This window comes from Anopheles stephensi, chromosome 2 (genome assembly GCF_013141755.1).
Source record: "Anopheles stephensi strain Indian chromosome 2, UCI_ANSTEP_V1.0, whole genome shotgun sequence".
Classification (NCBI taxonomy): Eukaryota; Metazoa; Arthropoda; class Insecta; order Diptera; family Culicidae; genus Anopheles; species Anopheles stephensi.
This window is the reverse complement of record NC_050202.1, coordinates 64,377,852-64,400,297: the sequence shown is the minus strand read 5'-3', so window position 1 is coordinate 64,400,297 and position 22,446 is coordinate 64,377,852. Positions and strand designations below refer to the sequence as shown.

Sequence of the window (22,446 nt, the reverse complement as noted above, 5' to 3'; positions counted from 1 at the left end):
CGTTTTATTTAAATTTCATTTAACATTTTTTTGTTGACTTGTTACGTTTAAAATAAGACCATATAAATTTAAGCATTCTTCTGCGCATGTGACACAGTAGCCGAAGCAAGAAACGATGCACACACCGGCGTTAACCCGGAAAACTTGACCCCCAGAGCTCGAAGGTACAGTAGTTTGGAATATTCAACCAGCGATAAACCTCTACGCACCGTCGAAGGAATTATCACACATTTGTGACCACCAACCGTGCACGCCGCTGTAACACCGCCAATACGCGAACGAAGTTCAGAATGACATCGAGCACACGAACGATCGGCGTTGGTTGATCGATGATTTTTATGCAATCAAATGTAAATTTTATTCTCACATGCTTCACGAGAGCGTTCACTCCACCACGACGAATCGAAATCACTGGAAGCAGGAATCGCGATGATCGAAGTGCATTTAAGCGAAAATACCTTTCCGATCGGTGGGGAATACCACTTCGCTGGACTTGCTGGAAGCGTACCGCGTATTCCCTGGAAAGGCAATCATTTCGAACACAACAACAAAAAAAACTCCCCCGGACCGGAAGAGAATGTAAGCGACATCTTAGGGACGCTGATCCGATCGCGGGTGATTGTCCGGGTCCGGCCTTGCAGCAGGAATTGCAGTCAATTCTGCCAGAATTGCAAACACAACACAGCAACCGGTGGTTGTGCGCGTGCTTATGTATGCCTCGTCCGATATTCGGCCATCGATCGTCTCGTTTAGCAGCGGTACAACGGGCACCCCAAGATACGTCACCTAATCCCGTCCGTCGACAGGTTTTGTGTGGATCGGATAGTGCGCTTCGTACCGTGTGGCTTCAAGTTCAAACCCGACATTTTATAGGATTTCTTCGAGGTCGGATTTGGCGTAGTATGCTTGGTTGCTGCTTGGAGCTGTAGTAGTTTCGTTTTCCGACACTACAGAAATATTTGGGCCCGTGTGTGCGTGCGTTTGTGTGGTCGATCCGTTTACGATCAGCTTGCCGAGAGGGTAGAGATAAGTTTTTTTGAATATTAAATTTACACATTACATCGAGACCTAGGACGGCTATGCGGTTGCTATTTTCGAGCTCCGCTGTAATGAAAATATGTCTATGCTTGTTTGAACGTAAGCGAGTATTGTAAAGGGTTGTCAATAGTTTTTGAAAGCTAGAAAAATTTAATACCAAAAAAACACAAATACAAAATAGCCAGGACACTTAGGCATTAGATGAAAAAAGAATGTTTATTCACTTATCAATCAATGACTATGAGGCCTGTGCAAACACATTCTAGTAAAGCTGATTGTATTACAAAAACAAACTACAGAACATTTGCTCCAATGCCCTCGCTGTGTCAACAAGGTCAACCCGTACCGCTTCGGACGGTCAACGTTGAGTCCTTACTATAGCGTCCATATCTTCCTTTGGTATGTCCTGATCGCCGTAGCCCCACACGGCATCTTGGTGTGCGTACTCGTCGGTAAGGAAGCGAGTTCCATCGCCACACTTGGCTGCACGCCGAGCGACAACCTCTGCCGGTACTGATTTACCTGTAACGGGGCAAATATTAATGTAAAAGCTCAAGAAAAAAAAAAAGAACAAACATTCCCCCACCCACACACACACTCAACCCCATACTCACGATCGTAAGCCCATCCGACCCGCGCAAAGCAATCGATAAAGCCCGTCGTCACGTTAAACAGATAGCTGCCCAGCTCGCTCGTCTTGTAGTCCCACGGAAACACGTGATGATAGTTGTGCCAGCCCTCACCCATCGCCGCAATAGCGACGGCCAAATTCTCCACCGGGCTGATGCTCTTATCGTACGGTTTGTTGCCAAACATGTGCGCCACACTGTTCACGAAGAACGCAATGTTGAGCGTGGTGGTAAAGCGAAACGTGAAGCACACCCAGAATGCGACGGCCAGCTGCTCGTCCCACCAGTACCAGGGCACCAGCACCGGAAGCCCGATTACGAGCAGTGCAAACAGTGGAATGTAGAAGCGCCGCTGAAGCATAACGATCGGATCCGCCTCGAGATCGCTCATGTCGATGATTTTCCGCTTTGCGACGACCTCCGGATGCGGCGTAAGAAACACCCAGCCCACGTGGGCGAAGAAAAAACCCCGCTTGGCGTTGTGCGGATCGGCATCGGTTTCCGAGTACTTGTGGTGGACGCGATGATCGTGGGCCCACGTGTACGCATCGCGCTGGAAAACGCGTAACGGACAGAGCGTAACGTGAGAAATCGCTGTTCAAAGTAATTGCCGCGACATTGCATACTTTTAGGCGTAAATTTGAACTGTGCAGCACGTGGTAGGGAATGTGGTTTTGAAAGTGGTGATTTGACGTTAGAAGTAATTTCAAAATGTGAAAGGTCAGAATAAAGGTATGCACAGCCAAAAGATATATTTTTTCACAACAAAACGATTATTATTGCACAACGTGGCAGCTCAACAACAGCTCTAAAAAATGTACAACATTCCCGCACACTTACCTGTCCACATATCGTGAATAGAAACATCAACAGCACCCTCAAAGGCCAACGGGCTTTGTATGATTTGTGCGACCACAGTCGATGGGCACCGGCTGTAATGCCCAACCCGGTAGCCCACACCAATCCCAAGGCTGAAAGAAAGAACACATCGTTGATGCATTATTACAGGCGTTATACACACACACAAGCGCGCGCGGAACGATGCCACTCACTCCATAAATATGTGTAAAACTTGGCCCGGAATGTCACCAAATAGTAGAGCCCAATCAGAAAGCCAACGTGCACGAACAGCTGGGCGAAAAAGTCGGGCCACCGTATCTGTGCCCGAAAGGGTACGCTCGTGTCATGATCACAGTGATTATCGCTCTGGCTGCCCGTACTGCTACTGCTGTTATTATTCTGGTCATTGATTGTGCTGTCGCCGCTGCCCGGTGGCTGGTGTTTCCGCTTCCAAACCGTATCCTTGTCCGTGTTTGCTTTCAGCACGGAACTCGCGTTCGGGTCGGTGTCTGTCGCTACACTGTCCGACACATTGGGTGCCATGCTTCTTCGTCCCTGCTGGTTCCGCTCACCCCTGGTAATGGTCACTGCTCACACTAATGTGGTAATTTGAAGCATCACCTGCAGGAAATAATTTACGTGAAAAATGAGCTAAGCAATATTAGAGGCAAGAATCCGTTGGACGATTCAACGGTTGGTCGGTTGTTAATTGTACACCAACGGGTAACGATTCTTATCCACCACGGTCGATCGGGTTAGAACAACAATGCGAACACATCATTAAGCGTTCGGTCGAAAAAGGACAAATCAAACGACACGCAAGAAACTACTGCCCAGACGGGCAAACACTTTCCGATCCGAACAGACCGAGTTGCTTTATAACCCGACGGGTGAAGATGAAATTTTCAGGATTAGATAAATAGAAAATTGATTGATTGGTCAATATTTGAAATGGGGTTTTGTGCGCTCGCTCGGTACGATAGCACGAGTACCACGCTGCGATGCCGTTCTGTGTCCGAGGATAGAATTGTAAATGACTTCACAATCATAATTGAGGCTCCAGACAGTACTGTGCTCGCAAACGCTTTGCCTTAAGCACCTCTCTCTATGCGGGGCCCCACTCACTTGCCGGAACTTGGAAAAAGTGAGAACCCATTATACGTACTGTGTGTGGCGTATGAAAGTGTGCAAACAACAGTAAACAACCCCCCCCCCCCCCCCCCCCGTGCCATATTTCCAGGTCGCTTTGCCAGGATAATGTTGTGGATTAGATGTGGGGTAAATGATACGTTGAGCCTGAACCGGACCGTCTTTCGAACGGGGTGTAAATAAAGGATTGGCCATTGGAGATGTAAACTACGGCGCTTAATTAATTGGAACTTTTTTTTCACTTTTTGTTCGAGTGCAGCACAAGCTTGCTGGGTGTGTGTAGCTTTTAGTTTAATAAAAGCATGGAAATTAACTAAACCAACCTAAACGTTCCATATCTATACCGATAAGAGGCTAAATTGTGTGCGCTATCGGGATGAAGTGTTCTGTCAAGATCCCAGTTTGTTTTTTTTAACGACCACCAGCTTATCAGCAAGACAAGGGAATTTCATTGAAAAACTATCCCCGTTTCTTATATGACCGTCACACACAGACATACACACACACACAAAAGGGTGATGCAAAGCTGTGCCCTCTTATCGAACCGCTGCATCTGTGACGTCTATTTGCTGGTTTATTTACTTTTTATGAAGAAAAGAAAAAGCCAAGCCCGGATACTTGGCTAATTGTAAGATATACAGCCAATGTAGAAGGAGTGTAACAAACAAAAAAAAAACAAGGCGTAACGCTACAACAAGTGTTTAGTGGCACGATTAGACCTCGGTCAACAGCCAAACAATGTGCGCCACTAAACGCCTAGCAGTGACTCACAGAAATGCACAGTGCCACAGTGGAGACCTTTTTTTTATTCTTTGCTGCCTTTCTCGGGTTGTACATGCTAAATAAATAGAAGTAAAAGAAGAAAAACAAACCTCAGCATTATCACCCAGCTAAGTGCCATTCAAAAAGTGTGATAACGAACAATTCACGGCACCATCGGGCCCCGGCACAGATGGTTTTGTTTGGGATTGATTTGGTCCTTCCCACCACTGGCGAATGGTCAATGATAGGGTGGAAAATGTTTTGCTCGATACGGAAAAATCTGATCTGATCCGGTTTTTTTTTGCGTGTGAAATTGTTGCCCTCTAGCCAACTGGTGTTTCAATGGGGACAAAAGGTCCATGGTCAGGTAAATAAAACCAAACCAGCGATAGATAAGGGAGAATAATGGAGACGGGAACGGGGGGAATGGTATGGTGGAATCCAAATTATGGTTATTGGTCGATTGTGGACTGTCAACACGTGATTGACGGTTAGCTCATAAAATGCTCATAAACGGTACAATATTCTCATGTGTGGCATTTTTTCTCCAAAGAATGAGACACCTTCAACCAATGACTCATTGACACGGCACGGCAAGGTGTGAGCGAGTGTGTGCTTATGTTTGGATCCGTGAGCCTCAACTAGATCCATTCGGATACTTCGGCACCACTAGCAGACGTACGTGCGCGTAGGGAATGATGATGTCAAATGGCTGCCTCGAAATGGGGCCAACGAAACGCGCGATCGATCGATGAAATATCGATGTTGTAATCGAATATTAGTTTGGTGCGTCCCTTACCAACCCCCACTTACGGACCCCTCGAGCCGGAGTAAATCGAGGAAAGGGGAAAAAAGGGTTTCTCACCTTCCCGAAAACGATATCAAAATAATCATACGCTTCACTCCACCGTAAGAAGCGTATGGCTTGTCGGAACGCAAACACACATGGCACGTCGTTGGCGGGTGATCAAATATTTCATCGCTTCCACACAAAATCCATCGCAGCAACAACAGCAAAATCACTCATTCACATACATAAACCGCTGGAGTGGATTGAAACGCACGAAGAACGAGTGACGAGCTTGGGGTCACAATTTCAAACCCAATGCACGCTACTGCGCGGCCTGGTGCTGCATAAGCATCTACTTCCTTCCACTGCTTGGTCACTTTATTTTTAGCAAATATTGGCGGCCCCATCGCCAGCGCAGCATGAAAGTAACCACTGTATTGGCTGGACATCATCGACACTCATCGCTCCCCGTCCGGCCAATCGGACAAATCGGACAACTTTGGCGATGCTTGGTTGACCTTTGAAATCGAAGCGTCTCGGCGGCGGTTACGCTTCAGAAAACGGCGAGAATCGATCGGATGCGGTTCAATTGGGGTGTTGGTACCGCTCATTGACACTAATCAAAGTCCATCACGGTTGCTTAGAAATGTTTGCTCCGAAAACTGACGGCACATCCCGCCTTCCGATGCTGGGAACGCACACTTCCAACCTTTTTTTTGTGTCCTGTTGGCGCACCAGTACAGTACGCACCTTGTCAACATGCAACACACTCTCGCACGGATGACTAATTACGGTACACCTTAATAAGAGGGTCCCACTGTCCGAACGGGCAATTAGCAGTCTCCACCCACCCGAAGATCTCGCGTGGATCTGAACCGAAGCGCAAAACTGTACACCTCCGACCGACCGCTAGAAGATGACGCCACCGACTAGCACAGATCCATCCTATGACCGGCGTTTGATTCTTTTGCCGGCCGGACTGGTCGGTGTAGGGTCCCATAGGTAAGCGTGGTTTGGTGGTTCTCTCCCTCTCGAGCGCGCGCGCGCTCTCACGCTATTGCTTTGCGGCAAACAAGCGCGGTATCGGAATGCCTCTGTTTGAACAGCGATTACGCAGAACGGATGATGGAGGTGGAGGCCAGAGCCTAAAAAACAAACACCGGAATTATTTTGTACACCACCAAAACATTGTACGAGACACGCTTCTTCATGCACGTTATCTGTCTCGCCTGGCTCTTGTGTACATATGTGTGTTCTTCACGCCGCATTTCAGGTGTGTTTCCCTTTTGTGGGATGAAACTAGCCGCAACTGAATGCATAAACTGAAGGTTCTCTCGTTTGTTCGATAACTCCACCTAAATGTAACCGATAGCAGACAGCGCCCAAAAAGCTTTATCAGTCGAGCAGAGGCGGTGATAATCTTTGATATGCTGTTGTCCATTCTTCGAGCGAGTGACACCGGATGGGACGAGTTATTACAATAATTACACACACACACACACACGTGGTGGATCGCTGTTAACGCGCTTTGACAAACATCCGGAACCGAGGGTGTTGCATTTGGGAACTAATCAGGAAAATGGCGCCAAACAGTTTTTCTTCTTCGCGATCTTCTTTCTGATCAACGCACCGTGATCGACACTGCTTGTAATGCATTAATCACCGAAATGAATTTCATAACCTTGCGTGCGACAAATCGTGTGATGAACGCATTTCTATTTGTAAGAAGTGTCTGCTCACTTCCACATTTCCCGCTCTCACACATGCAGACAGCCACATCACACACATGGCTGTCGCTAGGTTCAACTACCAAGCGTCTCCATCGGCGTTACACCCGTTACAAACGCTAAGCACACTAGATAAGTTGTGTTTCAAACATGAAATGAAAATCACTAAAACGAAACGAAAAAACCACCGACCGGCTCTTACTCACTTATCCACGGTCACACCTTTTTTTTTTCGATAACTTGTTGCACTTTCGCTGCCGGGGACGTGCGTTCGTGAACCGTTCGATCACCAGTGATGGAATGAACTATTATGCTGTGGGGACTTTGTGGAGAATATTCGCTGCACATATCATACACGCGCCATAGCTCGTTCGCTCTCTCTCTCTCTCTCTCTCTCTCTCTCTCTCTCTCTCTTTCACACACTCACACGATCGCGCAAGCAAAACACTCGTCAAATGGGACATGTATTATTGCTGCGTGGAACTCCCCATGCTCCATACTACTACTTCACGCACTGACCACGATAGCTGACGATACGACACTACCGGCGCAAGTGGGCGACAACAACGAGCCTATTACAAACGGTTACTCATTTCATACATTACCTGGCACGGCCAGCTAACGCCTATATGCCCACGCATCCACCCTGCGTGGAGATGAGGGTGGATAGGAAATGGCTGTTTGAAATTACAGGTGAAACAATGTGATTGTTTTTGTTTACCATCTCAGCTTCTTCCATAAGTAGCTCCCACACCAGAGCAACACACACACACTCACGCTACCGGTGATCACGAAAATCTATAAAAAAGCAGCAATAAGCCAAGCAAAACGGCACTAGAAAACACACGTGCGCTCTAGGCCAACCATCTCCAGACTGTTAAATGCGGCCCGCAGAGACCTTGTAACTAATATAAAAGAACAATACGTTTGGTTCTTCATACAACTACAAAAAAAAATCTATCAAAAACAGCACTAATAAGTAATTGAAAGAAGTAAAAGGTAATGGTGAGATGTAATGGGGAATAATTTGTTCAAAGTTTAGAAGATTTTTAAAGATTTTCTATCAATTATTCGTTTCCATTAATTGTTGAAAAAGTATCATGTAAAAATAAAAAATAAATATATAAAAAAGAAATAATAAATCGTACCCGTGCGTTTCTAAGCACACTTCATTGCACAAGGTTCGTGAGCCATCCTATGGATCGTTTCGAGTGAAATACAAGATCAGCATGGTGTACGCATTCCGTGTTCTTGTGATTTGTAGTTTTGTTTGGAAATGCTAGGGTGCATTTCAAGCACGTTCTAAGTTCAAATAAATTAGCCCGTTTCTAACAGGGGTTCCTTCTTCCGTACCGCACGAGCAAGCGATGACGACTAGTCGTGAGTATGTGCTGCTTATCAAACATTTTTTCTCCAAACGCAACCCTTCTTCGTACATCGAGTGTCTTTTCACTAAGTGGGTTAACGATTTGTTCGAATGAACTTTCAATTTTCTAGCTCGTAAACTAATCCACCTCCGGACACCGGACAGTGTACACAAAGGCGGCGTCAAAATTCTACCGAGTAGTTAGGTGGCCAGTGTTTGGAATTGGAAGTGCAAACAAAAACTTTTACCCTTTCTGCGGCCGCGTCTCGGCTATGAAATGAGTCCCATTTCGACCCGGTTGATCGTACACACAGCATGTTGCAACGCGCATTACTTTGCTTGCATCACAAGGTACAGATCGATTGCAGAATACGAAATGAGTTTTCGGAAAGTATGTGACCGGTGGGTCGGCTACATACGTGCGCCGGGTCGCACGTGATGATGTTTGTTTGTTTACTTGCATTTCTCTGTTCTTGTATGTATGGTTGTGAGTTGGATTTTATTAGTCATTAATTATCCCTCCTACTACAAATGTTGCTGTTGCCGGAGACCGGAAAGTTATGCCCGCCAACTGGATTACGCCGGACCAGCCAATACACAGGCCCGTTACACATGCCACATGGAGATCTTTCAATTGCGACATCAGGCGATGTTCAGTGGAAGTAGGGAATGGGAGAGGGGGGGTACAATTCGTAACACAATATTGATCGTCCATTATATCGTACTGGAAGCTTTCACATGGCGAACGTCCCGTAAAACAAAGCCGTGTAATATACACACACACACAACATAAAACATTCAACATACAAAAAAATGCTCCAGTTAATCGAATATTACTACGGGCCGTCCAGTTGGAGTGGGATGGCAAATTTACGGGGCAGACGGTGGCTGTGGTGGTTGATCACCATCAGGATTGGGCGGATTGTTGCGCGGCAAGTTGATGCCGGCCTGCTCCATCTGACGTGCGACGTTGTTGAACAGTTCCGGATTTTCACTGCTCATCTGCATTGCCAAACGTCGCCCAGTCTCTAACAGTGCATCCATGTTGTTCATTCCACCCAGCTGGCCCAATCTGTAGCGAAACGTAAGGTGAAAGAATTAGGCTTTTCTGTCTTCGAAAATGCTGCCATGCCTACTAACATGTTGTGAATTGCTGGATCACCCATCATACGGGTTGCCATCTGCACCATATCGGGATTGTTGATCACCGAGGCAAAGTCAATGTTGGCCAAGGGGTTAGCTCCAGCACCTGCTCCACCAGCGCCGGGATTGCGCGAGCGTTCCTCGAGGAACTGTTGCGAAACGCCCAAATTATTCTTGTAGTCCTGGTTCTCGGGCTCAAGGCGAATCGCATTTTGGTACGCAGTGACGGCCTGCTTGTGTTCGTTCATCTTCGAGTAAGCTAAACCAAGCCGGCCCCACGCTTTGCTGTACACAGGATCGTGCCAGAGCGCCACCCGGCAGTCTTCCGCTGCGCGCACGTAATCACCAAGTCGGCTGTACGCAGCGGCTCGGTTGCAATAAAACACCGGATTAGTTGCATCTATATTAATGGCCCTGAAAAGTGTGTATTGAACAAATGGTTCCAATTAATAGAATTACCCAAAAACAACTGCACCTTTCGTTCGACCGGACTTACTTTGTGTACGTGTTAAGGGCTTCCTGATACTTTTCCTCCTTCATCAATCGGTTACCCTCGTTCTTTAGCGCTTCCGCCTCCTGTTTCCGTTCCGGCGACACCTCGACGTACGTGCTGCGATACAGTTCGTACAGATCGACACGGTTCCGTGGGTCGTCCTCTTTTTTGACGCTGGTTTCTCCTCCAGTGCCGGCGGCAGCGGTCGCTGATTCATCCCCCTCGTTCAGTTCGTACACGTTTTCCAGGCACTGTATCGCTACCTCGATGCTTTCCCGGGAGTCTTCGTTGAAGTTGGGCTGGTCAACTTGCTTCGAGAGGAAGCGGATGAACGAGCGGACAAAAAACTTCGCGTCCAGGCTAATAGCACCGTCACTCATTGTGGAGCGCTTGTTGTTTTAGGGCGAGCTGTGTTGTTGGTAAAACTGACGTGGGCTGTAGCGAGTTTTCACGACGGATGGAAAAGCACACGTATTGTTTGGAAAATGATGTTGGAAAACATCCAATCTAGCAAGACAGCGGCATGCAGTTGGAAAGAGAAGGAAGCAACTGTCAAGGTAATTTCCGAACGGGGTTGCCGAAGTTTGACAGCTGAGCTTATTTCGAACTTTTGGTCAGATAGAGCAAACAAAATTACAGTGTGCAAATATGCTGTGGGCAAAATATCGACACCCTTAAAAGTAATGGGTCCGAAGGTCACTAAAAGATACTCGATATACAGTAGAAAACTGAATATTGCTTATTATTTAACATATCATCGATTTTTTTTAAACCTGAATGGTTTTCATTTACGGCTAAATCCCACTATGCCCAGGTCAAAATACACCTTTTGCCAATGCAGCGATCGCACTTCACCAACACATATGCGCTATAAAGCTCTCACGATGCAGATGTGCAATCCAGATAACCTTCAGCTATACAATCTGCCTAGTGCTGAAGAAGATTTTTCTATCACAATAATCAAAGCATTAGCTTTCTACGAGATTATGTCATAAAGGGTTCTTGTTCTATGAATATAATCAATCCTTTGATGTATCCTTTCTTTATTTCACCAATCGAGATTTGTTCACAGAGACCAGTGAAAAAGATTAACTACAGTGAACATTAAAGAACGGTAATATGACAAAAGGAAAACAGCATGCATTTGGTGCTACAATGAATATAATATACCATAACAATAATCAACAGACTAAAACATTCTTCGAGACCGCAAAAGTATGAAAGCGAATTAAAACAAACCCCGTTTGACGCACCCTAACTCAGTAGAAACTTGGCCACTATGGTATTAAATTCCTTTGCATAGCGAAGGTGTATGTTGTGCTTGCCGTCGGGAAACACATGCAGACTGTGAAATGGAAAATACATTCAACATTAGTTACAGAACAACAAATTGCATCGAATCAATCGAACAGTTCTTACTCAGTATTGCTGATGTTATTCAGCAGGTAAGGCACATGATCCGGAATGATCATCGGATCCTTTGCTCCGTGGACGACCAGCGTTGGAGCTTTAATATGCTTCAGCTTCCCGGAGCAGATGTCACCTTTGCGCTCATGATAAATACGCAACAATCCATCCACCCAGGCCGACCACAGCTTGGGAAAGTGATCTACACCGTACACTTGCTCCATTGGTTCCCGCATTCTTGCTGACCATTTCCGAACGTCACGAATATCTAGTAGCGTATCGAAAGCAACCATTACCAGGCGAGCAACCTTTTTTACCGTGGCTTATAACGCTACCATGATTGTTTCAATTTACCTTCGTAAATTTTGACTTCCGTATCCGATATGTAGGAGTTTGATCCCCAAACGATCAGCTTGTCTACCTGGTCCGGCTTATTGGCGGCCATCACCAGCCCGGTAATGCCACCATCGCTCCAGCCAACGATGCTGTATCTTTGGATACCTAATTTCTGCATCAGCTCACTGGCAGCTGCTGCGTCCCGCTCGAAAAAGTCCACTGTGAATTCCTTCTCCGGCGGCCGCGATTTACCGTATCCGGGCGGATCCCAGGCAATCACTCGGTGGTGTGGAAGCAACGCTGGTAAACCTTCAATTTGGGGTTTGAAATCCGTCCAAGCGGTACCGAGCGCACCGGGTAACAATATGACGCCGCGGTCTCCATGGCCTGCCTCGACAAAGTGCACGGAATGCGATCCGATTTGCATTCGGCGTTCCTTCGCACCCGGAGCGGCGCTGCACATCGAACGTGCTGGAAAACCTACCAACAACGGGGGAAAGCAGGACCGTGATGTTGTTTTGATGATGGTGTTAAGTGCCAATTCGCTATGCGCAGCAACGGCGGCGGACGCTAACAAACGCAACATTTTGACGGGCGTTGCTTTGGATTGTTCTGTGTTTTGATCAGAGAGCAGACTGCCACACTCGCTAATGTTGGCTAGTCAGGCGCTTGAAAACGATAAACAATCGCGAGCAACAATGATAGGTGCAATCTACTGTGATGCAATTGATAAGCATTTTGCGTGCGCGTTTTTTTTCTTTTGCAGGTTGATTATGACAGACGTCTTTGAGCGGGACTTTTTCGTAATTGTTTTTGTTTTCAATATTGACAAATGCAGCTTGAGCATAATTTAGTTTGGTTGTAGTTTGCAGAATAATCACATTTCTACACAACTGTTGGTATGGGTGCCGAAAAGCAAATTCGTTGAGCTAGGAGACGCTAAAATACATCATCCCAAGCCAAGCCAAAATTTTGACCGTTATTCAACAAAACAGATGACCAACGCTATCTCTCTTTCTCTCTCTCTCTATCGTTTTTGCCATCGCCATATACAGCAAGCCCTTTGTAGGGCTTCGCTGAATGCAACGCCAACTTTATTTTTCACCGTTATTTTTCAAACGAAAAAGCTGCTGGACGCTGAGACTACTCGGTTTTACTGCAAGCCATTAGCTTTTGAGCTCATTTTAGAAAAGTAAAATTAGAAGAGTGTTAAATAAATTTAAAATGAACACTTGTAAGTCTAATTGTCTAATCATTGTAATTCACTCCATTTACAGTTAATTTTGCAGCTTTAATGGGGTTATTACACGCGGAATTTTTTGGTTGGTGATTTTCTGTCAAATAGGGCGTTTGACAGAAAAAAACCAGCTGTCCGTGTAATAACACAATATGCTGCACAGATTTTTATTGCCATCATCCGAATTATTTTACATTTGAATTGTCCGTTATTCTAAAATGGAATGAAATATTTATCATTAACACGTAACGTACCATACCGGGCACCGACTGACGATGCCATTATGATAGGGATACTTTTTCGTGACCGACAGCGCTTTGGTCAGACAAACATTCGGTTAAAGATTTTTCGGTTCAAACTGGCCCCACATCACTTTCTAAGCAGGATTGTTCAAATGTTTCAAAGAAAATATACGGAACAATACAGTCTGACGTTGTTTTCGTGCTTGTTCCATTCTCTTCGGTCACCGCGCGCTGTTCCGCTGGTTACGAAGAATTGCGGGCCGAACGAAAAGCGAAATTGCTTTTTGAAAACGGAGGCACTGGTAGGAGCTGCCGCTGATGATAAATCTCAGTGTAGCACTGAGCCGCTCATGTGGTGACACAGCTGATCTCATAATCGTGTCTTCCTTCACGATCAGCGGTGTGACCTTCTCCAAAAGCCACATGTATGATTCCTCATCCATTCTGGCTTAATTTAGCCTATCCTTCGGCTCCAGCCTCAGCTCTTCCATCATGTTGATATGCGATAGGGAACTTCTTTTAAAATTCATGGTTTTTACCCATTTCGATCGCGGCTTTCTTTCGCTTTGTGTAGCAAATAACGCTCCTAGCATTAGCAAAACATCGTCTTCAATATTCATTTTATTAAACTCATATATCGCATGAACTAAAGTGGAAAAAAATTGGAGGAAAATTGCAAGGCAAAACAACGCATCCAAAATGTAAACAATCCTCACTTTGACAGAAAAAAACCAGCGCGATCGAAATCTGAATTCAGCATGACGAACAAGGTATGTAGATATAGAAGGTAGAGTTGTTTAGAGCAAATTGACATTTCTCGACCTGACATAACAGTTCCGAGGTGATCAAGGGGAAGGGTATTGAGAAGAGTGACGGCAGCATCGGAGGAGGCGCCGGTGGTGGTATCGCTTGCGATTTTTTGACGAAAAATGCAACCAAATATCGTCAATCGTCTGTGGGACAACACTTAATATGCGAAGATGACCCATAAATTAGCGAAATTGCTCAAAGGACTGAGAATCGAGGCTGTTTGTTCATGTTGGTAGCCCCATACCATATGTTTTTGTAAACAAACTCTGACATAACTCGACTAAAATGTCGCCCTGTCAAATCGATAAAAATCCACCTTCTAAATACATACACCTTGATGACGAATTCATTTTTTCAGACCGGCATTTATCTGTCAAACGCGTTTTGACAGAAAATCACCGATGAAAAATCCGTCGTGTAATAACCCCATAATGGGGTTATTAGACGAGGAATTTTTCATCGGTGATTTTCTGTCAAAACACGTTTGACAGATAAATGCCGGTCTGAAAAAATGAATTCGACATGCTCAATTCAGATTTCGATCGCGCTGGTTTTTTTCTGTCAAAGTGTGGATTGTTTACATTTTGGAAGCGTTGTTTTGCCTCGCAATTTTTATTGAATATTATTGTCCAGTTTATTTCGTGTGATTTAAGATGAATATTGAAGACGATGTTTTGTTAATGCAAAGAGAGCGATTTGGGACCAGTTTGAACCGAAAAATCTCTAACCGAACGTTCGTCTGACCGAAGTGCTGTCGGTCACGAAAAAGTATCCCTATCATAATGGCATCGTCAGTCGGTGCCCGGCATGGTACGATACGTGTTAATGATAAATATTTCATTCCATTTTAGAATAACGGACAATTCAAATGTAAAATAATTCGGATGATGGCAATAAAAATCTGTGCAGCATATTGTGTTATTACACGGACAGCTGGTTTTTTTCTGTCAAACGCCCTATTTGACAGAAAATCACCAACCAAAAAATTCCTCGTGTAATAACCCCATAAGGCTGGTGGCATTGCTCGGTTGTATACGACTTTGGTTGTATACGACCTCGAGAAGCGTGTCATTGCTCGTCAGATTTGGTTGCACGACTTTTTTCGGTTTGACATTTGGATGTAAACAAACAAAGAAGGCATAAACACAAATAAATCAGGTTCGCGAGTTATCCGTTTCGACAAAATAAGCGAGTTCATCGTTTTTAACGAAAAAAGAAAATTAAATGTGAGTTTATCTGTTTTAAACTGGTTATAATATTAACCATATATATGGTTATATATTAGGTTTATTACAAAAACAGCTGCAACATGATCGCTGCAGCAAACACCAGGAGGAATACACCTCCTCCGACATACGGCCGACACAAAACAGCTTCTCAGTTTCGGTAGCCGGGCCTGTCCACCGGAGTGATGAATATTGGTCATCTTGTCATTGGTCATTGGTATATCATTGGGGTGATATACAACGCAACGAAGAAACTAGCGCGAGAGTATCGGGTCTGTTCATTCTTCACTTATTCAACCCACTCGTTTGCCGGTTTGTTCCCGCAGCAAACTGGATACATGGATGGATCGATAAGATACAACGAAATATCAGATGCAGTTAATGAAAGACTAGTTTTATGAGAACCTCCATGCCACACACAGCGACTTTTAACAGATACATACCTTCAACATTAAGCTCCGCTCCTATCTCATTCCACGCTTTATTTGTCACCGCTCTATTCTTATACATGCGATCGCGCAGATCCCAAAGAAAGCGCCGTTCTTGCACTAAAGAGATCAAAAATTCTTCGTCAATTACAGTTTTTGCCATGGCGATGTAGCTGTTTGTAGCAAAATCACTTGTTTACAAATAATCCCGCAATCCGTCATTTGAAGAAAAACAAAGGTTTTTTTTGAGTTTATACCAGCGAGTTCACTCGGTTTACACGACCGTCCGACCAAAATCAAAAATTTTTGATTTTGGTCGGACGGTCGTGTACAACCAAATCTCAGCTGTCAAATCCCATACAAATCCATCCGACTAGTTGTATACAACCGAGCAATGCCACCAGCCTAAATGGTTCGGCGTCATCAAATTTTTATAGCATAACAGCAGCTGTCAAATAAACGTCAACGGCTGGGCCCTTCCTGTGCAGTACGGGTGGTGGTCTAGCAAACCGACGCCATCACCGCCATTTGCGAAGTAACTGTGCTAGGAGCTGGATGCCGTCGCTCCGCTGTCCGTGTTTGTGAAAACTATTTTATTCTTTAGACTTAGTGTTTAGTTACACTAAAATTCAGTGTATTGCGTGAATTTAAGGTGAGTAACAATTATAAGAGAAGAACAGAGTGGAATTTGGTGTAGTTTGTGTGGAAATTCGGGCTGGAAGTGGGTCGCCTTGCGAAAGTCCCAAACCACTTCCACCAAACTAGCCGCCATATTACTTTTTCACCACTTGGTCGAAAAATCGATGTCGGGAAAATGGCGGCGGCGCAAATCGGTGTGCTCGATTTGTGTGGGATGTTCGAAAGCGACGCGGAGGACATTTTTTCGAGAGCACTTTGTATTTTCGAGTGCTTTTGCCGAGTTTGGTCGATTGTTTTGATTGTGAAGAGGAATTTGAAAACGATTTGCATGAAATTGTTTGAAATCTTTTTCCTCTGCAGGGTTCAATTAATTTTTAAAATTAATTTGTTATTACGTCGTAGCGTTGGATGCCGTCGCCATGTTACATGATGTGGCGAACAGCTCTGGTTTTTTTTTTGTAGCATAAAACAGAATATGAAGCAACAGTTGTTTCATGTTAGTTTTCATAAAAAGCGAATAATTCTACGTTCCACTTTTTATTTATTTTAATATTAAAATTTTTCTAACGATGTAATATTTTTCTCTCCCTCTTCTCATAGCGTCATTGACTGAGCGGCGGTAAGCGGAAGCGTCGTCCAAGATGGCGGACGATGAGCAGTTCTCTCTATGTTGGAACAATTTCAATTCCAACTTATCGGCGGGATTTCATGAATCCCTGCAGCGTGGTGATTTGGTGGACGTGACGCTGGCTGCTGAAGGTCAGCTAGTTCAGGCACATCGCCTCGTTTTATCAGTATGTTCCCCGTATTTCCGGAAAATGTTCAACCAAATGCCTAAGAACCAACATGCTTTCGGTAAGTAGCATTTATTCGTATTCCGTAGTTATGAGAATCGTGTTAAAGTGTGTTAAACCAAAAATTGGCGCCAAAGATAGGTTGTCAATTAAATATTCACGATATTTGATTGAATGAGAAAGAGAGCGCTTAATTGACTGGTGGTCCCTTGATATCGATTAGTAAAAGTGATGCCATTGCGCAGAATCTCCATCGATGGAGATTTTTTTCTGTTCAGCAACTTTGAAGTAATGCATTTGCGTGTGTGATTTGATTGCAGTTTTCCTGAAAGATGTTACCCACTCGGCGCTCCAGGATCTCATACAGTTTATGTACTGTGGCGAGGTGAATGTGAAGCAAGATGCCCTACCCGCCTTTATCAGTACCGCCGAAGCATTGCAAATCAAAGGATTGACAGAAACGGTATGTTTTTCTTTATCATTGATAGTTGGCAACAGGTAAAGGGCGAACTGTACTCATTTGCACGTGTTGAATATCCGATTTACAGGGCGATAGCGCACCAGCACAACAGTCGCCTGTCAAAGAAGACCCGCCGGCGGTCCCTGTGGCGACAGCCAGTATTTCCACCACCGTCCCCGTCACTCCCCAACGAACAAAGGTTCAACGTAACCGCATTCAATCGTACAAATTAGAATCGGAAGAGAGTGGCGATGACAAAATAGTGCATTTGCAAGCCAGCACATCTCATCACGTGACGGCCCAGCAGCTTCAGGCCCAGACAAGCGCTAGCTCTCAGAAACGTGCCATGCCACAGCGTGGCGTTCAGAGTCATGCAAGCAAGCGGACGAAAATGTCCATCAGTGCTAGCAGCGACGGATTGGACACATCGGACACGGTAACCACACCGACCCAGGCACAGACCATACAGACAGTCCAGATAGTGAAGCAACTCCCTGCACAAGTGATTGAGCCGGAATACATTGAGCTACCGATGGAATCGGTCAATCCTAAGGCTGAACCAGACTACACGGACGAGGCAGCCGAAATCGAAACGGTTGATGCTGAGACGGAACAGGAACACAAGCTATCGGAACATGAGCAAGGCGATGCGGACGATGATGGCAACTACGTTGAGGATGAAACGTACGGAGACATGGGCATGGGCAAGTACGAAGAATCATACCTAACGGAAGGCGAGGAAGGAGCGAAACCTGGCGTATCTGGATTCGTGGATTCGTACACATCGGACGGAGGAACTGGCACGGAACAATCGACACAAGGTAGGTGTTTTAAGCATTATAGTGTAAGGCGCGAGCATGGAATCAGTGGCGTTGACCGATACTTCTCATTGACTGTGAAAGGTTTGGAATGTTCTGATCTTTGTCCTTCATTTTATTATTTATTCTTTGGGGGATGGGGGGGGGCGTGTGGGATTGAAATTAAATTTTTCGAAAAACTATCAGAAGTGAGGGGGGGGGGGATATCGTGAGTTAATGGTACATTTTAACCATAGAATAACAAAAGTTCTCCAGCCTTGGCGGTCTTGGTGCAGTGACAAATGTTTTGAGTACCGTACAGTACGTTAAAGTATACGTTTGGCATATTTGCGAAGTTAAAATATTCAAACTTTTTTACGTGTTTTGTGTGTGCCACTTGGACGAAAATATGTGTGTGTGAGTGAGAGAGAAAGAGACTGGTGCAAGAATGATCAACGGAGTGCTTATACGAGGTATGTAAGTATTTTAAGGGGAATCATTATTTCAACAAAGATCAAACACTATCCAACCTACTGTAACTAAATCAATGTAATGCGGCCGTACGGATTAATTAAATTTTAATAATGTCAACCAAACATGGATAAACATGTCATGAGAAGCTATTGTTGGCAATACTTTTTTCATGCAACAGCTCTTCGGGGGCAGCTTTGTACGGTGGTGAATTCCTGTTCCACTTAACAATGCTGCCCTTCTAGGCGGCTGTTTTGGTTCTTAAAACCAATAATGAATATTATATATTATTGTTAGTATCCTATATGCTCAGATATATATTGCAATTTCCACATAGTGTTAAGCTGTCAATTTATTATTTTTTATTATATGTTGCAATGAATAATTTCGCGTCTATTACTACTTCGAACGTTATGCTTTTCGGGAAGTATTGAAGCATTAGTCGCGGTCGCGGTCACACGGCAGTCGTTTGTTGTGTTGCGTTAGTAAGAAGTTAATATACATTGTTTTTAAATGTTAGTTTCGCGTTCGATTTGTATTCGCGTTGTTTTCGATCTACAGTCAGTTAGGAGTGTTAATGCGATTGTTTTGCTATCGGTACGATAATATTTTACGGTTACGGTAATTCAATTTATTATTACGTGTGACGAGTTCAAATCGGGACGACCTATTCGCAGTCATAGTGTTCTATTATTCGGTACGAGAATCTTTAGCTTACATTAGGGACAGTTATCAAAATTTGTTGTATTATCGCTGTCAAATCTGTATGTGTGTGTGAATTGTGTACTGGAATTGTGATCGCTTTAACTATGCCTTCAGTGCAACATTAAATTGTTGCTGCTGGGTATAATGAAGTACTAAAGCGTCTGCCGACTTGTTCAGAAAACCAAACTCGAGTGAAATGTGTTGATTGTGAATGCTGAAGGGGTATGCTGACGATGGATAAGAAGATCTGGTCCAGGATCTTCTAACTGGCGGTTAAAGGTAGCAGGTGGGTATAACCTTTTCTACTTTATTAGTTTTAAGGATTGCAACAATTGATCATATGAGAAATTTGTCCCAGATTATCGTTGTCGGTATTGTTGTGAATGCTTCGCTTGGTTTTCATGCTGTGTGATGTGATAAGTAAATGTATGTCTTTAATGTCGTGAACGAGAAGTGTGCCTTGTTTATTAGAAATTCATGAAGTTTGCTCAAATTAATCGAAAAAGAGTTCAATGCTCTTTATGCCATGTCGGTTACCCATTGAGAGAGGCGCATTTGTATCATGCATGTTGGAGACAAACATTTGCCTGTCAGCTGAACAAGCATTTCATTTCTTTGAACGCCGACGACGATAATATACGATTGCATTTTACGTATTGTGAAACACGTAAGTATTAATTACAGCACGCAGGGGAGGGGCAGGGTTATGGGTTCGCTCCGATTAGGCCGTATGCTTATAAATGATTCTCAAGAAAAGGTTTTCCGATTCAATGAACACGCGCCATCTGCTGCAAGAGATGATATCAGTGGGCGATGCGAGTATTTTCGCATGCATCAATCAATACGACAAATCTCACTAATAGATTTGGATGGATGGATTGCAAGTATTTGTCATTCGATACAAATATTTCTTCATTTCCAGGCAGCTTGTGATCTATGGACTATGGACACACGACCTGAAGTGAAGAGAGCTAGAAGAAAAATCGTACTACACGTGAGCGAGAGAGGACGCGCACGTGTTGTGTATGTTCTTCTTTGGCACTACAACCTCGAGAGGTCTCGGCCTGCCATTTCTGGCTTTCTGTGACTTGATTTTACCCGTAGCATAATAGTCAGCCCTGCGTACGGGGAGGCGGTTTGGATGGGATTTGTATCCCGGTCCTGCCGTGTGAAGACCGGCGCCGCTGTCGCCTCGGCCACCGGACCGCCCCTAATGTATGTTCATGCTGAATTAAAAATGTATGTCTGATCATAAAAGCTGTAGCTTGGTTTTGTAAGCGAAATACAGTGCTTTTGGCAAAGTGATCAATTCATCCGTTGTCTTTTATCTATATCATCTACCTCAGCTGAGAATGTACCTTACACGCTTCAAAAAAAAAATATTACGCGAAACGGTACAATGCTGACACATATCCTGATCATGCAATTCAATCCTCTCTCACGCTCTGTTGTTTACTGTAAATTATACATTTACAGATCGAGGATCGTTACGGTCCACTGGGGTAGATGATGTTCCCTTTTCCAATAGTACTCGGATGGATTTGTTGAAAACGATTAAGAAGGAAGTAGACCCTATTGACAAGGACGTTTTGTTGGAGCAGCTCCCGTTTCCTTTGCGAAGTATTAACCCGAATGAGGCCAGCACCTCCGAGACGAACTATACCAATGCTGATGCTACCCACAAATATCTTCGCCTAGTTGCCACCCGTAAAAGTATGCGAGGAGTGTCGGGCAAGAAGGGAGAGACGATTGTTTGCCAAGAGCGACCGAAACTAGCTGCCGACGACCGATCAACTATGAGCAAATTTCACGAGCTTAAAAAGAGCAACGGATCCCCGGCACATCGCAGCAGATGCGTATCTTGCTTTAACAGGACCGTCTTAGAATCGGAGCGAATGCCCAAGCCTAAGACCAAATGGGTCACTACCTTCTGTGGCGACTGTCCAGGGAAACCGTTTCTGTGCATACTATGTTTCAGCCGAATTCATTGCAACAACCGAATAGGCATTGGGGAGGTGTTATAGTACCCGTTTCTTGCTGTTTTTTATCGCAATTTGGGGCAATTCCGATAATATGACTTCATTCCTTAAATAATATTTTAATGTTACAAAACAGTATGTGGTTACAAAGTCAGGGGTGGGGTCGACTTGAGAGCGAGATTATGCACAGATGATATGGAAATGGTTATGTCCTTGGGGGTGGGGGGGGGGGTCCATGCTTATACACCATGGAAGTCGCTCACCAATTGGCTTTTGTACTATTGCACTTGAGCATTAATAATGCGATGAAGGGGAGGGCGTTTAAAGAAAATTATACGGAGCTGTATTATGTACTCAAGGCAACAAGATAGCAATATCTCAAGGCAAAATGGTTAACAGCAATAGCAGCAGCAACAGATAACGCAAATTTTGTTACGACTAAGAGTTGTAGCCGCTGTATTTAGTCGTTGTATTTGGCGCGTTCAAAATTATTCATAACGAAGCGTTATAGTGGGTGGGAGGAGAGGTCTTTTGATCCATTGTAACGGTTTTTTGTGACGCAGGAGAGGCCTTTATGTTACACAAGGCAACTTCATATGTGTAGAGTGTGCCTAAGGAAAGCAAAACCGTGGACACTTCACGTGTGTTCTGTATTACTTACCGTCAGGCTACTAGCTGAAATAATCAAAAATTCCACTTAGTGCTGATTTGGAGGCGACAGCACTCTAAAACATGTTACAACTATGCTTAGCGCATGAGAAGTGTTACCCGAGGAAGGGAATTTCAACAGGGAAGAGGGGTCTTGAGCATACTGTTATTGCATTCGTGCCTTGCTATATTTTATCGATAAGTTTAGAAGTTGTGTAATTTTTGAAAGACAAATAAAGCAAGCGATATCCGGTTCGCTGCACCGAGCAATAGACACCACGAATTGTGTAAACCATTGATCGTGTCATGGAATCATCCGAAACTAGGAGC

The 22,446-nt window shown here is 44.5% G+C and overlaps 4 protein-coding genes across 28 annotated transcripts in view; 1 reads left to right on the top strand and 3 right to left on the bottom strand.

The window, feature by feature from the left end:
• Positions 1-1,228: 1,228 nt before the first annotated feature.
• LOC118506814 (acyl-CoA desaturase) lies at positions 1,229-7,382 on the bottom strand. Of its 11 annotated transcripts, none has more exons than XM_036044496.1 (5): positions 7,363-7,382; positions 2,720-3,128; positions 2,508-2,638; positions 1,653-2,220; positions 1,229-1,560 (listed from the first exon to the last, which is right to left on the bottom strand). In XM_036044496.1, the coding sequence occupies exons 2-5, from the start codon at positions 3,048-3,050 to the stop codon at positions 1,397-1,399; spliced, it is 1,194 nt and encodes a 397-aa protein (XP_035900389.1). In that variant the 5' UTR covers positions 3,051-3,128; positions 7,363-7,382; the 3' UTR covers positions 1,229-1,396. The 11 variants fall into 11 exon arrangements, with proteins under 11 accessions (XP_035900389.1, XP_035900382.1, XP_035900385.1 ...); XM_036044489.1 differs by lacking the exon at positions 7,363-7,382 and adding an exon at positions 7,142-7,317; XM_036044492.1 differs by lacking the exon at positions 7,363-7,382 and adding an exon at positions 7,128-7,304.
• Positions 7,383-8,777: 1,395 nt separating this feature from the next.
• On the bottom strand, positions 8,778-10,876 carry LOC118506816 (small glutamine-rich tetratricopeptide repeat-containing protein beta-like). The gene is made up of 3 exons (XM_036044503.1): positions 9,941-10,876; positions 9,442-9,858; positions 8,778-9,373 (listed from the first exon to the last, which is right to left on the bottom strand). The coding sequence occupies exons 1-3, from the start codon at positions 10,315-10,317 to the stop codon at positions 9,172-9,174; spliced, it is 996 nt and encodes a 331-aa protein (XP_035900396.1). The 5' UTR covers positions 10,318-10,876; the 3' UTR covers positions 8,778-9,171.
• A 75-nt stretch (positions 10,877-10,951) lies between these two features.
• On the bottom strand, positions 10,952-12,649 carry LOC118506817 (valacyclovir hydrolase). Its single transcript, XM_036044504.1, has 3 exons — positions 11,699-12,649; positions 11,357-11,612; positions 10,952-11,282 (listed from the first exon to the last, which is right to left on the bottom strand). Exons 1-3 carry the CDS (start codon positions 12,264-12,266, stop codon positions 11,192-11,194), a joined length of 915 nt encoding a protein of 304 aa, XP_035900397.1. The 5' UTR covers positions 12,267-12,649; the 3' UTR covers positions 10,952-11,191.
• Positions 12,650-16,116: 3,467 nt separating this feature from the next.
• Positions 16,117-22,446, top strand: part of LOC118506813 (modifier of mdg4-like) — a 42,239-nt gene continuing 35,909 nt past the window's right edge. For 14 of the 15 annotated variants that reach the window (XM_036044478.1, XM_036044475.1, XM_036044486.1 and 11 more), the window contains exons 1-4: positions 16,117-16,275; positions 16,863-17,117; positions 17,377-17,519; positions 17,605-18,337. In XM_036044478.1, the coding sequence (XP_035900371.1) occupies positions 16,904-17,117; positions 17,377-17,519; positions 17,605-18,337 (1,090 nt within the window). In that variant the 5' untranslated portion in view covers positions 16,117-16,275; positions 16,863-16,903. Of the gene's footprint in view, positions 16,276-16,862; positions 17,118-17,376; positions 17,520-17,604; positions 18,338-20,965; positions 22,393-22,446 lie in introns of those variants that run through there. The other variant, XM_036044479.1, reaches the window with a different exon arrangement.

Coding starts and splice junctions, on each gene's coding strand:
- LOC118506817 (XM_036044504.1), bottom strand. CDS start 12,266: ATGTTGCGTTTGTTAGCGTCCGCCGCCGTTGCTGCGCATAGCGAATTG. Junction 11,613..11,698: donor GGAAGTCAAAATTTACGAAG/GTAAATTGAAAC, acceptor ATACGCTACTAG/ATATTCGTGACGTTCGGAAA. Junction 11,283..11,356: donor AATAACATCAGCAATACTGA/GTAAGAACTGTT, acceptor TCCATTTCACAG/TCTGCATGTGTTTCCCGACG.
- LOC118506814 (XM_036044496.1), bottom strand. CDS start 3,050: ATGGCACCCAATGTGTCGGACAGTGTAGCGACAGACACCGACCCGAAC. Junction 2,639..2,719: donor GTTTTACACATATTTATGGA/GTGAGTGGCATC, acceptor TCTTTCTTTCAG/CCTTGGGATTGGTGTGGGCT. Junction 1,561..1,652: donor GGTCGGATGGGCTTACGATC/GTGAGTATGGGG, acceptor GCCCCGTTACAG/GTAAATCAGTACCGGCAGAG.
- LOC118506816 (XM_036044503.1), bottom strand. CDS start 10,317: ATGAGTGACGGTGCTATTAGCCTGGACGCGAAGTTTTTTGTCCGCTCG. Junction 9,859..9,940: donor GCCCTTAACACGTACACAAA/GTAAGTCCGGTC, acceptor CACACTTTTCAG/GGCCATTAATATAGATGCAA. Junction 9,374..9,441: donor GATCCAGCAATTCACAACAT/GTTAGTAGGCAT, acceptor GTTTCGCTACAG/ATTGGGCCAGCTGGGTGGAA.